We start from the raw sequence: 18,411 nt of genomic DNA, 5'->3' as shown, positions 1-18,411 counted from the left end.
TCCTTCCAGTGCCATATGAAATGTGGCCATTCTTCCCTGAGTGGGAAAGGATGGAAGACAGAGTTTTGTGGGGTAGGGAAAGGGGTTTGTTTTGTTTTTGTGGATGTGTGAAAATCAAGCAATAATAAACAGGAAAGCTGGACCATTTCCAGGACATAATACAGGACATGGAAAAACACAGGAAAAAGAAAAAAACACTGAAACTTGATAATAGGCATAGAATGAAATATCATGACAATCTTCATTTTCTTCGTTTTGCTTCATAAATTCCAAGTTACCATCCCACATTGTGAGAATATAGTGGAAAGTGCGGGGATAATTACCTAGGTAAAATTACTGAAAAAACTGGGACCTCAGTAGGATTTCCAGTAGTGCAAGCTCCAGTGTCCTCTGTCGCTCCATGTCTCCCCCCACAAAAAAGCCCCAGAATAAATTATGAAAAGACAACCAAGATAGCCATAGACTGCAGGAATATGGCTTTGTTTATCATCTCTGCAAGTCTGCAGAGCGTACCAAACAAAAATCTGTGCCCCATCTGTAAAGAGATATTACTCTGAAGCTGCACATGCACTGAATGACCCAAAGATTTGGATGATGCTCACTGGTTGTACAAAGCTTCTATTTAGCGGCAAGTCAATCTGGTTTGATTGTTGTAGCAACCAGTTATCAAGCGTGCCTGTTCAGAAAAAACGTGAATTTGGCTTCCTCCTGCCCTTGGTGTATTCCCTCTTGCATTTGTTTTTCTTGGTGCACTGTGCAACACCTGCTCATTGTACTTTGAATTAGGAAGAGTACATCCCTATGCTCATTGCGCAAGACATATTGGCCTGAGCATCCTTCAAAACTAAACTTCCAGATACACTGATTAACAGCTTACCAATAGAGTCACATCAACTTTTCACAGGTATACCCACCTTGAAGAACAGTGGGCCTAGCTTTCCTCTGAGAGCCCCTTTCTTGTTGACCTGTGAACCCAGCAGCAGCCAACCACTTCTGAATCAATAATACATGAACCCTGAAATGGATGCCTTCCTGCATATGTCACGTTGCTCTGTCCTCCTGACAGGAACTTGAGCCCGTGGCTATCAATCTTTCATTCTCTGGACATGATCTTTATGGTAAGGAGACTTCAAGGAGCAGCTTTCATTTCCCATTCACTGAGTTTCAGGAAGTAGATATGACATACAGTATTACTATTAGGTGGTCATAGTCTTGTGGGGTTCCTAGGTTATGTGATCTTGACTTCCTGACCATCAAAACAGCATCTTCTCAGGTGTTCTTGTTCTGACCATGTTTTAACATGGCTCTCTTGCCCCTCTGGATTCTTTCCAAAGGCAGCAATGTAAGCAACAGAACAATTCTCTATCTTCATTTCTCATATAAGGCACAGTTACAAAGACTTTAACATTAAAGTCCCTGAAATAGCTTCCTTCCCACCAAAAAACGAAATACAACACAACACAACTATCTAAAGGCTGAGCTACACATTGCTCTCACTGCATGGAGATTACTAAAAATAGCCTTGGTCTGTCAGCTACTCCATGCTGCGTCCATTATGGGCAAAACAGTACCTGGTCCATCAACATACTGTACAAAGTTTTCATACCCTTTCTCAAGGTGCATCCAGCAATGATGTCAAAAGTCTCCAGACAATATGAATAACCACTGTAGTGAACTGCTGTACATACAGCTGATGGCCACCATGGAACAGCCCATGCACAGGAAGCAAAATATGTAGATCAGAAGTGTGAACCTGAAGCCCAGGGGGGCAGATTCAGCCCTATGGGGTTCCCCAGATGACCATGAGCCTTTTCCTGGCTCCCACCCACTTTTTCCCCAACCATCTGACAGTTCCCTGAACTCTGCATTTTCCCCATGCCTTTCCCACAGATTAGAAATTGGCAGTTAGCACTCTAAGATAAAATGTGCTGGTAAGTTTGGCCTTCCCTCTTTAACCTTTAGTTCCAATCCTTTTGCCTTAGGCTCTGACCCATTGCAAAATGGCCCCTGAGAGCTTTCCTCCTTAGGCTGGAAGAGGCCCCCACGCTTGGTACAGACAAACAGGTTACTTGAGGTAAAACCACAAGAACAGCATCCTAACATCTGTTCTGTTATTTTTGTTATACCTGAGGGGCAATGAGGAAGAAAAAAGTCTCTACTGTAGCAGCCACAATATCTAACTAGGGTAGAAAGGTGAGGTGAACAATAGTTTGCTCCTGGAGTCAATTCCTCTTTGAAGGTTTATAATGCAACCTTCAAAGCTTAAATCCAAAGGAATAACTGAGAAAGATCTGTGTCTACCTTGGACTAGGGTGCCAATTCTTCTACTCAGTCTATTGTGTCCCAGTATCATTAATATGCACCTGCTGCAACTTCAGTGAGGTGGGGGAAGGCTTCAGGTTCACCTAAAGGAGACTCCACAATCCTTCCAGATGCCTCCTATAAAGACTTTGAATTGTCAGTGCACTAGTACCAAGGCCAGCATTTCAGACACATGTTGCATTTCCTGCCAGTTGGGTGAACTAACATGCCATGCACAGACTTAATGCATTTTATTGAACACAGAAACAAGTTCGCCCGATGTGGTCCTGAAGCCCATCAGGATTCAGAACAGCTTTTGGAACTTCTGCATGTAATTTGTAAAGATGCTCAGGGCTTATTTACAAGACAGGCTAGGGCTACCATCTGAAATACACTCCTAATGGTTCAGCCTGACAAAACAAAAATGCAAGAGAGCCATCCTGTGTATATATTACCCTTTGAACTCCATGCCTGTAAAACAATCTCGTAGCTTCTAGTCATTCAGCCTCCCAAGATTCCCAAGAGCCAAGCAATGACTGGAGAAAGATGGATCGGGTGTCAGGTGCCCCAGGGATGTATCCCAGCACTCATCTTATTTTGCTAAAATGTTCTCAAACATAGCATACCCCTTCCAAGGGGCTTCCTCTGCTCCGATAACTTGAAGCACTCCATTTCACAGGGCCTTAATTATTCAGGCATCCATAAAATTGCAGCTCTGTATTGACAGAAGCGCTTTTGTTTGTGTTGGAGTTTCTCTCCTAGGCATTAACACTCTCCACACATAAAGCAATAAAGGACATAGTAGGGGCTTCAAGGCTGGAAAGTAGCTGCTAGATGATTCAAACATGATCCTTCAATCAGGTAGATTATGGGCTGCACTCATGCCTGCTTAGTCCCCATTCACCTAGATTTGTCCCCTAGAGGACTGACATGGTTTTCATTATCTTATAGTGACTAAGGCTACAACCCTATACACACTCACTGGGGACGAGTCTACTGAACTCAGTGTGACTTCTAAGTTGACATGAATAGGACCGGGCTGTGCAGAGTCCCACAGAATATGATTTACTTCACATGTTATATAGCAGCAAACATATGTTTGCGACTCGTGGTACATATGGCAGGAAATTAAGGCCAGCCCTGTCTCTTTGGCTTAATTAACCACAGTGTCATAATCCATATTCATTAAATGAATGTGTGTACATGTTTGTTTTTACATGTAATTATGTGAAAGAGCCCTCAGATACACAGTTAAGTATATCCAGGAACGAGTCGATTTCTTTCTCAGCACAGTGCTATCTAACACCTAGAAAAAAACAAAAAGGACAACAACAACAAGCCCATGCCAGTTTAAGAGAGAGCTTTAAATGGACTACAGAGAAGCACACACTTTGCTGCAAACAAAAGGAACTGTGTCACAGCATCGCAGCACCATACACTGTCACCGCACCAAACGATAACCTACTGCGTGCCTGATGCACTACTCACACTTCTGTCAAATCTGCACACATAAACAGGCAGGACCTTCCTGTCAATCAAAAGTGATTTATCAAGGGCAGTCTGAAATCAGAGCAGCAACGGGTAAGCCGAATTCCTTTTCAAAATTTTCTCACTAAAAATAAATCCTTTTCCACTAGCCAACAAACCAAAATTTGACTAGCATGCATGTTTTCCATTCAAAGAGAATGCTGTCACTAGAATGATATTGTTAAAATACTTCTTAGGATTCAAAAGGTGAAATTTGGCGGCCAGTTGTTCCCTTATACTACTTCATGCCAATACAAATAAACCATTCTTATCTATCAGGCTGGGAAAATCAGCAACAGTCAAAAGTAGCATTGGTTACATCTTCGCATTGCAAGAACCAACCAGCCCAGTGACCCCTATAATGCAGGGTAGAAGGGCTTTGATTTAATGCCTAACAAATCCATCCTAAAGTCACCTTTTGAAAAGGTCCTTTTCTGTGCTTTCTGACTGCAAAGTGTGCTCACAGCAGCTCAGCTCCTACACTGTACACCAGGGGTCCTCAAACTACGGCCCAGGGGCCGGATCTGGCCCGCCATGCCCATTTGGACCCGCTGTGCGTACAAGGAGGCAGAGGTTTGCTCGCTCGGAGAAAACGATCTCCAAGTGGGCAAGCCGCTGCCTCGTGTGCCCGCCCCCGCGCACTGCCGGCACCTTTCAACTGGCCCCCTGGTGAAAAAGTTTGAGGACCCCTGCTGTACACCATGGTTCTTCTTAAAGGCAAATGAAGGAAAAGGAAGGAAAATAAATGCCTAGAGAATTAATTTTCTGTTATTCACCATTTAGCAATGCTTAACAGAAGACAGAAGCTAGTTACCAACTTTAATTTTCTGTCCCTTTCTTCTGTAAACATAACCATCACAGCTTAAGGACTGGGCAGAATTCTCCAGCAAATGAAAAGCAGTAAATCAGTGGTTCACACCAATTCACTTTTAGACTTTCTGAAATCCTTAATTGGTTGTTTTTTTTAAAGCCCAAGTGTTCCAAAACTGATCCCAGAAATAGTACGTGGAACTAATAGTACATGTGCAGAAATAGTACGTGGAACAGCTCTTCCTCAAGTATACTGCTCCATAATACAGGAAAACAGTCATATTTCCTTGTGTTAACCCTTCCATATAGCAAACACATTTTCAGTAATACGGATTCACTCTGGCTTCCCCTCCCTTCTTGCCATTGGGTCAATTTTAAATGGAACAGTACTTTAATATGCAAATCCTAGCATGAAAAATAAAGTGCTAGAGTCCAAGAAACATCAATCACAAGCTATTTCTTCATATTAAAATGAAGATTAACAAGATGAACAATAGATTAACAAGGCATTATAGATACCAGTTATTTATTCTGGGAATTGGATAGGGGAAAAGTCATGCCTTTCTTCAAACCGGTTAATTAACATGCTTTTTTACCTACATAAAAATGATTTTCCAGCTGGAGTGAAAAGATGCATGAAATAGCAGGCAAAACTGGCAAACACAAACCCTGCAGCACCAAAACAAGAACAAAAGCATTCCAATTTCTAAAAATATTTCTAGCTTCTAAATTGCCCCCCTCATAAATCAACAATAAAATTGTAGTCTCAACTTCATCTTTACTTCAAGTAAATTTGCCAAATAAACAAGAGTTCCTACTGGCATTCAAACATTCAGACTGACATTCTAAAATGGCCATGGTTGTTGTGTGCTATCAACTCGTTGCCAGCTTATGGAGGCCCATAAATGTTCCTTCAAAATGTCCTGTGCTTCACAGCCCTGCTCAGTTCTTGTAAATTCAGGGTGGTGGCTTCCTTTGAGGAACTGATGCACTTATAGTCGGTCTTCCTCATCTTCTGCCTTCAACTTTCCCCAGTGTTAGTGTCTTCTCCAGCAAAATTGTCTCCTCATGATGTGCCCGAAGTATGAGAGCTTCAGTTTGGACATTTTTGTTTCCAAGGAAGTTCTGGCTTGATTTGATCTAGGACCCACTTGTTCCATCTTTCTGTTGGTCCAGGGTATTCACAAGGCCCTCCTCCAGCACCTTGTTTTGGATGCATTCATTTTCTTCCTGTCAACTTTCTTTACTGTCCAGTTTTCACAACCACACATGATGGCTGGGAAGACAATGCTGTGGATGAACTTGCCCTTGAAACATCCTTACATTTGGTGATCCTTTCGCATTCCTTCAAGTCTGCCCTTCTGATTTTCAGTCTTCTAATTCTTGGCCATAGTTTCCCTTTGAATACATGACTGAGTCAAGGTATGCAAAATCTTTCATAATTTCAATTTCTTCACTGCTGACAGTACAGTTTTGTAATTCTTCTGTAATCATGATTTTCGTTTTCTTAATTTTAGCTGCAGTTGCTTTTCCACTTTCTTCTTTCACTTTCATCAAGAATCTTTTAATTCATTGCTGCCTTCTGCCAGTAGCATAGTGTCATCTGCCAATCTTGAATTACTGATGTATCTTCCACTAAATTTCACTTCTTCCTCTGATCCTAATCCAGCTGCAATTATATTTTCTGTATACAGATTAAACAGATAAGAAAAAGAATACACCCTAGTCTAACACCTTTGCCTATGGGAAACCATTCTGTTTCTCCATATTCTGTCCTAAAACTAGAATCCTGTCTCAGTACAGGTTATGTATCAGGACAATCAAATGCTCAGATACACCCATTTACTTTAGAACATCCGTAACATCTCATGAGCCACACAGTCAAAGGCTTTGCTGTGATCCATAAAACATAAACTGATCACCCTCTGAACATCTCTGGTGAGCTCCAATAGCCAACACATACTTTGCAATGTGATCTCAAGTGCCTCTTCCTTTTCAGAATCCAGCGTGAATGTCAGGGATTTCTTGCCTCACAGAAGGTAAAATTCTTGGTTGCAACACCTTGAGCATCAATTTTTGCTTTCATGGGAAATTTATTTTAAATTTTATTTTTATTATTATTTTTTAAATTTATAGACTGCACCTGTAGCCCTGTTAGGGCCATTCGTGCAATGTTCCTATAATAGCATCTCCTTTCTTGAGGAGTGAAATGAATATTGGACCTGTCCAGTCCGAGGGCCATTGTTTTACTTTCTGTATTTGTTGGCATGTTCTTGTTGGGATTTGGACTGATTCAGTCCCTTCAGCTTGGAGGCGTTCTGTACGTATCCTATCTACACGGGGTATTTATTCTTTCCAAGTGCTTTCAGAGCAGCCTTCACTTCACTTTCAAATACTGCAGGTTCTTTGTCAGAGGATTCTTCTTTGAAGGAGTCAGCCATCCTTCATCTCTCCTGCACAGTGTTTCATATGGTGGAATAGCATGTTCTCCTGACAGTCTTTCAATCTAGGTCTGACTTAGCTTTGATTTCTTGAATATTTTGGTTGCTCCATGTGGGTATATTTAGTATATTTATTATATATCTATCCTGCCTTGTTTTCTTAAAAAAGGGAATCCGCACTGCAGAGTCCTACAGAGCAGTGTGTGCTGACCTACCCATTCATCCGGGAGATGTGGACCAAATGAGTTTGTACAGGAATTCAGATGCAGCACATTCATTGACTATCTGGACAAGATATATTGTGAAAGTACTGATGCTTGTATAACCATGCAGCTCAGGTGCAGGATCCAGGTGATGTCTTAAAGTCCAACAGTCCAATTTTCTCATATGTTCCTTCCCTCAAGCCTTACTGTTTGCTTAAAAGTGACACCATGAGCTGAAATACCTTCCTGGAAGATTCACAAATGAAGCTCAGCAGATTATCTTAATCCTGCAATGAGAGGGTTTTTTATATATGCTGTGCTGTGCTGTGCCATCTGGCCATTTATCTGTTACTCCTCCTTCCGCCATTCTTTCTGGGTTGTGATATAAAACAAAAGCACACCTCCCAACCACAATCTACCCAGGCCCTATGATCGACATCCCGGGCCTTCCTGCAAGTGCCAGCTCAGAGGATGCTCAGGGGGCAGCAGCAGGGTGAGGGGCCTCCTCAGAGAAGGCCCAAAAACTGCACAATATGCTTCCCACTGAGGCCTGCCTGGTACCAACCTTGCCATCCTGTTGGCTTGCTATGTCAAAGCATTTAAAGGCATCCAAGGATATATTTAATGTCTTGGGAGGAGTATCCATCCCAGGTATTTTATAGTCTACTCTGTATCGTATATTGTTTTAGCTGTTTTAAATGCTTATACTTTAGAAAAATTATGGTGTTTTATTGTACTGTCTGTTTATGAACTCTAAACCACTCAGAGAGCTACAGCTATTTGGGTGGCATAGAAATGAAATAAATCCCCCTCCCCCTCCTATTTTGTTCCAGGAAAGGAGCTAAGAGAATAAAGACTACAGAAAAAAAGAAGTGAGATGAGGAAAAAAGCAAAAACCCCACCTGCATGGGAAGCAACCCTTTCCAGTCTCACAGGGAACATAGAGAAGCAAAGTGTCTGCAGGGCTAGCAATTTCGGAACGTAGCAGAACTTGTGAACTGTCCATATCATGAGACTCTAAGGGCTGCTTGACATGCAGTCTCAGAACATACTCGCTTTGCCAGTGTCAGCATCCAGTATCCTCCGGATCTTTGTAACTCAGTGTATTTTTTGTATTTTTGTATTTAATGGTAATTTATTATGTTCTATTGTATTTCAATGTATTTTATTGTGTTGTAAGCCGCCCCGAGGTTTCGGCAAGGGGCGGCATAGAAATGTTATAATAATAATAAAATAATAATAATAACTCCAGACCCATCAGCCCCAGTCAGCACAGTCAATGGTCAGGGATCATGGGAGTGGTCACGCAAAATATCTAGAGGGCACTAGGTTGCCTGCCTTGCTCTATGCACTGTACAGTTTGGTGTGGCACTACTAGATACAGAAAGGGTACATACAAATATGTATAGGCAGATCATGCCCGAACAAGCAACCACAAAAGAGGGACAGATGAATATCATGGGCAGGAGACACTATCTCCAAACATATGCTATTAGCCCTGGGTCACGCAATTTTTTATTCAGTCTTGCTCCTACACTTATGTACTTATGGTCAGGTTGCATGTGAAGCACAAACTCAAACCAAGCTTAAGGAACTACTAACTGAGGCCAGGATTCAATCCTCTGCCTAGCTATAAAACTTCTTTGGCCCAATCTTCAGTATTCAAGAGAACAGACTTAAGCAATCCTAATGAGAAGCTTAATGTGGAATGCTGGTAACATTTCCCAGAAAAACCAGCATTCTGCTGGATCCCCTCAAGGGTGCTGCTCTGAAAAGGACGTGTTAGGCAGGTAATCCCCACACCATGTTTCCATGAGAAGACAGTCTCATGCTCACTTTCTGTGATGCCACAAGAAGGCCACTGAAATCTTAAGCATGTTGACATCCAGCAGAAGGAGCAAAGCAGTGGAGATGGAGGCAGAGCACTGACTGTCAATCACCCTCCTTGGGCTTTCTCCTCACAAGATTAAGAACTGCATGCAAAGCGCTGGCAGGGCTTCATGCACTGGCCTGGTTCCTGCATCCCAGTGAGGCTCACTCGGCCCCCAACAATGTCATCCTTTTCGTGCCAAGTTAAGCCTTCTTTACACTCCCAGGCATTTGATAACATATGATGGCATTCTCTAATTTAGAGCACAATCCTCTGCCTATTTAGAGAGAAAAATGTCTATCAAAGCATGCTGTTTCCCTGCATCTTGCCATTTTAAGTCATTTTTAGCTCTTCTAAATTGGGTTGCCTTTCAGGATGTTTTAATCCATGCTTTGAGTGTTTTTAAGAAAGAAGTGTCCAATAAAGTGTCTAATAAATCAGAATAGTCCCCCCACTCCGGAGCTGCCCTCTGTTTGTAGGTTCTCTCTGTGGAGTGGGACCCTGCGCATGCCAAGTTCCACCTCACAGGAAGGGCCATACACACAGAGCAGGTTTTCCACTAAGACGCCCCCTAATAACCCACCATGGGCATAGCAATGCTTACAGGAGCCCATAACTTGTTTGGATGGCCTGCTGCCCAGCAAGAATTGTTCTGGATTCACATGACAATAATCTATCGTGAATCATAACCCACAAGGGGTTTTCATGTTACCCAGACCTTAGTCCCTATGCCAACCCCACCATCTTCAGTCTCAAGTGAGAATGGCAGGACATCTTAACAAGAACTAGACCCAGGGAAATGCAAACAATAATAAAGACTATTTATGCGCCTTACTGAAAATGCCAATCTACCTGCCATTCTTTACTCTAACCCAGATTGTATATGAAGACAGCTCTAAGCTCAGGCATCTTCAAAAGACAGATTTAGAATTTATGTCTCACAACATAGTGCGGAGCATCTATTATTGTCAATGGCCTGATTCACACATAATGGCAATCCATGGGTTGTTTAACAGATACATTCCAGGGTATACCTCACTACTTCCACTTTACATTCAGTTTAAACTATCAAATTTTAACCTCCAACAGCCCAGAGTGCCAGCTGTGCATATTGCAACATTGACAGAAGATTATTTCCCCTCAAACCAGATGTAAAGCAGAAGTGGTGAGCCTGGGGAAGGAACTATGTTTGCTCCATTGTAGCCATGATGAACTATGGGCTGTTTAACACATAGTCAGTCATGAAGTGTTAACCAGGCCACTATGTAGGTAGGTTGAGGGATACCCAGGGTCAAAAGATACACTGAAAAGAATAAACAGAATTTTGAATATATCACAATAGCAAAAACAACAAAGAACAAACCAGCACAAACCCCTGTGTTAGCTTTGGTTTTCTTGCATTAAAATATTTGACCAGGATTTTACTCATGGCTTTGATCCAAAGTGCTGTACAATGGCAGTTTGCCAAGAACCATCAAAGGGGATATGAGAAAGAGGAACACTTTGTCAAGGATCAAAGAAGCCACTTCCTATATTTAAAGAGCATTTCATTATTTCAAGCTAGCAAAAGTTAAGGAAAAGTGTGCATAAATGGGATGTTTCACATGCCACATGCCAAATGCAAAATTATGGTTAAGCATTATACACATGAGGAAAGAGTCTGAGCAAATCTCTCTCCCTTGCTTCCTCCCAGGAAGCCAGGAGAATGATTTCACTAATGTCGACATTCATATTCTACTAACCCTAGTTTCTCATTACAGACAAACCAGAGGTGACCATGAGCTTTGAAGCTAGATTTTTTAACTAACTGGCATTTGTTATCAATCATGATTTCTGGCTAACACATATGACAAGCCAGGATTAGTGGAAAGTGGAACTAAAAATTCTGCCTCACACAGAATGAAAATATAGGTTCCCTGGCAGAGAGAGGAGACCTGTTCTTAGATTGTCCTCTCTAAGAGCCCTGTCAGCACAAGCCCATGGCCTTGGGGCATCATCTTAATTGCATTTGCTGTAATGCTGCCATTTACCTATTCTGGGGGGAATTTTCTGGAACTCCCAATCATCATCATCATCATCATCATCTCCCATCCTGAATAATACAGTTGCTACCTCACTGACTGCCACTTACTCTAGATCCTATCTGGATCAAGGATAGAATTACCACAACCCAGAACTTCCCCTGGAAGCAACAATGACAAAACCTTGACTGTCATGCTTCAAGCACAGCATGAGCTCTGTGCTAGATTAGACCAAAAACCCATCCAATGGAAAATCTTGTTTGCACAATGGCAAGCAGATGTCTTAATGGGAATACACAAGCAGAATAGGCGGGCAATAACGATCCACTACTTATGGTCCCCAGCACTGAGAATCATACTGTTTATGATACTGGAGATAACATACAGCAGCCCTGAAAACCAAAAATTTTTACTAGGAGGGGATTGGTATGACAGAAGGAGATGGGAAATGTGTTCGCTCAATATATACTCAGGCTCCTTCCAGCTCATGCATGTAGCAATAAACCATGAATTACAATTACATGCAAACCATGCAATATATTTACTTGGCACAGGTTTAAATTCCCTACTCAGACATGTAAGTAACTAGGTTGCCTTCAGCTAATCACCTTGTTTCAGTCTAATCTACCCTTACAGAATTGTTGTGCGGGCAAAGTGACTTAAATGTATATGGCAAGCTACCATGAACCCTAAAGGAGATTTACTGCTGTTAAGAAGGGTGGAGCACTAATTCATGTAAATGATCATAAGAATACTCCAGGTAAATTAAATAAACCTGGAACAAAGGCACTTCTTAACAAAGCATTTCAGGTGCATCCCCAGAACCATGCTGTAAGAGCAATGAAAGGCACTTGATCAGTTACAATCTATCCAAACCTTGCAAGCACAAAGGTACATTTAAGAATTAAGCTGTGTTCAATTATTTTTAGAGCCTGCCCTACAGCAAGAAATGATGGCTCTAATTATTGTTATTATTTGTGAGACTAGAACCAGAGAGTCATGCTTGGTTAATTTAGTAGTGCCTTTAGAATATAGTAGTGCCTTTGTATCGGTTTTTTAAAATGTCTGGCTGTTACCAATGTTACCACACTCACATTCATCTTTCAGCCCTGAGTATGAACACTGTGCTGTTGGTTAGCATTTGCTATGTAAATCCATGACTTTGATGGATTACTCACTGCTGAAATGCAAATAACCTGGGAGGTTAAAAGGTGGGCTGTTCTGGTATAATGCCCAACTAACTATTATACAGGGTACAGCTGAGAAAATAAAATGAAGCATCATGGTAGGGAAGAGAACAGTTCTTCAAAGCAATTTGGAGATTTCATCCATTTATTCAGAAAGGAAGCAAACTATGAGATGCAGAGAGTAACTGTTAGAAACCAGCTTCTCTGAAAGCAGCAAATACAAAAGTAGCAGGGTGAAAAAATTCTGAACAACAGTTAGGTACATACGGTGAGTATTCAGATTTTACAGACTGCTAAATTCCTGATGCTTGACCTGCAAACTTAAACAGCTCTTTCTTAGCACAGCATGAAGCATTAAACCATGAACCCACCTTCTGTTCTTGCATTGTCCATCAGAATACAGTCCTTACAAGGTACTTCCAGTTAGCATTAGGAACCCTGAGTTCTGCTAAGACTGGGCTATTTATTGTGGAGATCAAAATAGTTTTGGATATGCTAGCAGGCAAGAAACCTTTCCTCTCTCACAAACTTCCACTTTGTGCAGTGGAATGATGGAAATGAAGACTGCAAGGGACAGTTGCCATTTTAATCTGCTGTGGCAGATTAAAGTCATTCAATACTTTAATGATAATGGGCCTGATCCTATGCATGTGTAGACAGAGAAGCATTGCAGAACTCGTAGCATTCCCCATGCTATTTGGATTATTATAGCAGGATTATTTTCTGTCCAATATACATGGGAGTTACACCTTAACACAATGTTATTATAATACACACTTTCTATGTATTCAAGTCAATGTTATTAAGCATTAAACACTAATGCATCATCACCTTTGGACAGCTAGAGCCAACAGTTTTGAAGCTGGTTTTCTTTTTCAGGGATGAACATTGATCAACCTTTCTTGAGTTAAGTATTGGACAAAAAGGGTGTGTAAGGGGAAAAATCCCTAAGCATGCAACCCTATAGGACTGCTCAGAAGACTTCATTCAATAGGACTTTGAGTTATTGTAAAGCTGCAGACTAAAGGGATTATGGATGCAAATATCATGGATTGCATAGCTATGAGGAATGGAAACACTTGACTTCAACTATCCAACAGAGGAGAACTAGAAAACTGAGGAGAAATTCTATTTTTTAATGAGTTTTCTGCACCTCTAAAATGTGAAATCCTAGACTGAAACCAACAGAGACTAAAAAAGAAGACTGCAATGACGTGTGGAGTTTTTCACATCCTTTCCTCTCAGAAACTAATAAAAGGCTCAAAACATGGCTGTCATACACTTACAGATCCCAAGCAGCAAATGCATCCCCAAATCCTCCTTTTCTTTAAAATAAAAACAAAAACACTCCATAAAAATATGTCCTTTGGCATTTCAAACAAGAATGTGAAAGTCTACTATAACTGCAACAGGAGTGTGTTTTCTAGTGATGGGGCCATAAGACAAATGGATCACATACTCACTGCTTGAGAGCTTCCACCTTCCCAAATGTTCCAGTAGATCAGGAAACCTCCCTTGCTCATTTCTTCATAAAACTCATTATAAAGCAGAGTCTAAGGTGCGACTGTCACATAATGGTATTTGAGCCACTAAATATAAAGGACTGTAAACTTGAGATTTCTGACAAAGGAATCTCACCATGGTGCACAATAACAAGGAGAATTCAGGAACATGAAGATACATCACACTTCACAACTGCCTCCTGAAGACAGATGGAGAGAATCATCAGTGCACAATTGAAATGGACAAAGCACTGATGAACCCCTAGCAGGTAACAATTCTGTATTGTCAAGTGGCAAAAAGCTGGCCCAGGAGGTCTTTAGCATCTCCAGCTTCTACACAGTAATATTGATTATGTTACATAATTTATGGCACATTTAAAACCTCAATTGAGATTTCAAGGTAGTTAAAGTATATGGGAGAAGAGTTGGAAAGGGAAGACTCATCCACAGTCTGAGGCTTGAGTTTGTTTACAATGACTTAAACCTCAAATGAACCCTTGCATTCTCAATCAAACTATGCCTCTTCTTCAGAAGCAATGTAACTGTATGATAGTCACTCTAGGTGTCATTTCAGGACATAAGTAATTTTTCTTGGCTCAGTTTAGTTATGTCAAAACAATTAAAGTTTCCCATACAAAGCATCAAGGTATCTAGACAGCTGAACAAAATATAAGGCTGTGATTTCACCTGTTCCTAAAATCTAAAGATACTATGGCTATTAATAAGATTCTTAAATTGAAATTCTTTATCCAAATCAAAAGATTTGATTAGGATCAATTACACAAACAATGTATACTAGGGTCCTGTAGTCAAACTCTCTTTTTCCATAATTTCATCTACTGTGTATCTGCTATAAATTATGGGACATCACTAAATGGCTCAAGATATACCAATAGTATGGTCACAGTGTTAGCAAGCACAGCCTCAAATTCTGATTAGACCAAGGGTAGACAACTTGTGGCCCTCCAATGTTTTGGCCTACAACTCCCATCAGCCTTAGCCAGCATAGCCAACGATAAGGGATAACAGGACAAAACATTTATTTCAAAAAACCCTTGAAATGAATATATCTAGAGAATAAGGAAAGAGTGGGTGGAAGGGAGGATAATCAACCATCCCATGATTGCATTGAAACTCAGGACAATTTTAATACAGAGGCAACTGGAATTGCAGTTAGATGACCCAACAAACCACAAACTATTTTACCAGACCAAAGGCTCTGATCAATTATTTCTTCAAGTTCAGTTTCGAAATTGCAATATAGAAATAATCAAACACCAGACAAAACTGGGAGACGTCAAACTATTTAGGCCAATCTCAGATGGAGTCCCCCTCTGGATTCAGAAAGATGTTTCAGCGATGCCTGGTAGCTACAAGCCACAAAATGAACTGTAACCATCTCAGACTGATCTCTGTTGGTCAAAATGGCAGGCTGGGAACCATCAAGATCAGTACAGGTGGCAAAAGGCTAAAATAACGTGGTTCATGAGCATCTTGTCCATACTCAGTTGATCTTTCCAACAGACATTCCTCCATTTTAGTATTATATTGCTAAATCAGCTGTCAAGAAAGGTAACATCTAGCTAAACTAGGCAATGTATGAACATAGGAAGAACTGAACTGGATAAGACCAAGGGTCAATCTAGTCCAGTGTTCTGTTTACAGTGGCCAACCAGGTGTCCACAGGATCCCACAACCAAGGAATGAGTGCAGTAGCACCCTCCTGCCCAAGTTCCACAGAAACTGGTGTACACAAGCATTCTGCCTCTGCTACTGGAGATAGAAGATAGCCATTCATGGCCTCCTCCATTAATTTGTCCAGTTCCCTTGTAGACATCTCAATTGGTGGCCATCACTACGTCTCATGGAAGTTAATTCCATAGTTTAACTATGGGCTGTGGAAAGAAGTACTTCCTTTTTTCTGGTGTGACTCTCTTGCCAGTCAAGTTTCATGGGATGACCCCAAGATTTAGTATTATGGGAGGGCCATAAAGATCCATTGTCAACTGGCCTAGTTCACACCCAACAGATTTATACTATGGACTGGGACATGTAGACAGTTCAAATGTGACACTGTACACAAGCATGAACCAGTGACGAGAGATGGTTAGGGTACCAGACTAGAACAGGAAGACTCAGATTCAAGTCTACCTTTGGCCTAGCAAACCCAACAAGGGTGACCGTGGGCCAGTGACAGCCTAACCTCCCTCACAGTGTTGTTGTGCTGATAGGACAGGGGTCAGAGAAAACCCATGTATACTTGAGCTCTTTGGCAGAAAAGTGTAATAAACACGTGTATTCCATAAAGTTGGAAGTAGCCTCATATTCTCTGTGACATATAGCTAATTCCAATGTGAGTGTGCATAATTTAGGAATGAGCCTTAATTTGTTAGTGTTAGCACAGAGAGCAAATCCACTGTAGATTACCTGCTTAAAAATAGCTGAAATTAATAATTAGTTCTAACCAGCTGCTACAAAATTACACACACAAATGTATGAGTTAATATAGTTTGACTGTGAGAGACTGTTCCCTAAGGAAAATGCAGATGATCTATTCAATCAGGTCTTCAGATATACTAGCATCTCTCTTAACAGTATTTCTATATTATACATTTGGATGCCTTAAAAAAATCTTAATCTTCTCACCTCAAAATCAAATTTCTAATTTCACTGATGCAAATTAAAGATCCTAACCACCTCAAATTCTCAAATCCTCAAGGTTTAAGGGGAGTGGGTGCTTTAGTAAGCTATCACCTAGGAGATCATCTGCTGCTTGCTCTCTTAAAATATTTTCCAATTTCCTATCACAATTCTTATTACTCAGTATTATCCTATCACATCAGGCTGCATCCTCACAGCTGTGCAAATTAGACCCTCTCAGATTATTACAGTTTGCAGAGATTTCACTGTAGAATTGAATGTAGTCAATGTTAGCTATATGAAACATTTACAGTTGCTGAAAGCATACTGTCTGGAGGATTAAAACTGATATGATGTTAGTTTTGGATTAGGCCTTGGGTATTATTTTGCAATGTGCCATTATTTCTGAAAATTCTCAGCAAGAAATTAAAGAGGCCAACAAAAGGTATACATATTAGCATATAAGATCATTTATTGCAGCAAAGAACTAGCCACATTTTGACACCTTTTCAGCACAAATCCTGCATCAGTTTTACCCTTCTGTAGCACTGCAATTCTTCACAGCATGCATTTCCTCACATTTTTAGCATGTACATGAACTTGATAGGTTGTGTGCTTCAGATTATGTCTTGTGTGATCTTTTGGAGAATGCTAAGAACACACACAGGCATAAAACAAAAGTAGCTGCCTGTTATGCAGAATAGGAAATGGCTCCTGCAATTATGATTCACACTGCAGAGCAAAACATGCTAAGATATAATAGAGAGAAGAAAGGCTGACACATTTCAAAGCCTATGCTGAGCATAAAAACCCAAGGAATCTCCACAGAATCTCCATGAAGCAACTGCGGCCACATAGGGCCAAAGCGATTGTTGTTGCTGTTTTTGCAAAGAACATGGGGGTGCATGGAAGATGCTGCACACATACTAAGATCACATGTAAAAGAGAAGATGTTAACAGCATGATAGGACTACTAGGAAACAAGCACCATCCAGAAGATACCACTGCAAGCTTTAGAGGCTGAAGAGCCAAGAAGAGTGTGGGCAGTGCTTTCTTGAAAATTCAAAGGAGCAAGAACCATCACAGCTACACAGAACATACCGGTTTTATCATGAAACAACCATTCTAGAGACACCGTGCAGCCTCTCCCCGGAAGCCTGTAGTTCCCCTTGGCTATTGATCATATTAGCATTTGAACAAAACAGATAGATGCAAGTGACTGCAACCCCTCTCGCATTCAGGAGTAATGTGGGCTCGGCGGGGCATGCACTGCAATCTGTGTGAGGAGGCGACTAGGAACCGCAAAGGTCCCAAGACCGTCAGGCTCCGGATTCCTCGCAGGATAGCAGAGATGCCCCAACCTTAAGCACCACACATCTCCGCCGAACGAGCACCGCGGCTTGTGTGGCGTCCCTTTCCAAAACGCCAAGCAGCAGATCAGCCTCGGTAACCGCCAAAGGAGCAATGGCACCGCTGCCCGTTAGCAGCACCGCGCACGGACTTGGCTACCGCCGGGGCGAGGAGAGCGGAGCAAAGGCGATCCGCGGCGAGGGAGAGCCAGCATCGGAGCGGGATGGGCAGCCGCGCCTGATCCAGGCTCAGCCGGGCGGGCCGCTCGCTCGTGGCTGCGGAACGGGCAAGGCGGGCTGCTTAGGAGGGGCAGGCGCGGGCGACGCGACGGCGGCCCTGGCGGGCTCCGGCGCCCTACCGTGGATGCCGGTCTGGTGAGTCATGGCTGCGGATCCGGACCGCTTCGACGGATTGCACCCGAGCTAGCCGCTGTCTCCCGGGCAGGAAACGGCTCCGAGCCCCGCACCGCCCGCTTCCGGGTTCCTGCCGACCGTCGCAGGAGGGGCTTGCGCTGGGTCCGCCCGTGGGGAGGGCCGATCGCGACGTGGTGGGCGGCTGG

The 18,411-nt window shown here is 42.0% G+C and overlaps 1 protein-coding gene across 1 annotated transcript in view; it reads right to left on the bottom strand.

Annotated features, from left to right (window-relative positions):
• The window catches only part of TWF2 (twinfilin actin binding protein 2), a 67,104-nt gene extending 48,767 nt beyond the window's left edge, over nt 1-18,337 (bottom strand). The window contains exon 1 of the mRNA XM_044451204.1: nt 18,211-18,337. Within this exon, the coding sequence (XP_044307139.1) occupies nt 18,211-18,235 (25 nt within the window). The 5' untranslated portion in view covers nt 18,236-18,337. The remainder of the gene's footprint in view (nt 1-18,210) is intronic.
• Nucleotides 18,338-18,411: the final 74 nt, after the last annotated feature.

The sequence above is a fragment of the Varanus komodoensis genome, unplaced genomic scaffold (genome assembly GCF_004798865.1).
Source record: "Varanus komodoensis strain SLA01 unplaced genomic scaffold, ASM479886v1 scaffold6_2, whole genome shotgun sequence".
Taxonomy (NCBI): domain Eukaryota; kingdom Metazoa; phylum Chordata; class Lepidosauria; order Squamata; family Varanidae; genus Varanus; species Varanus komodoensis.
This window is presented reverse-complemented; position numbering and strand designations above follow the sequence as displayed.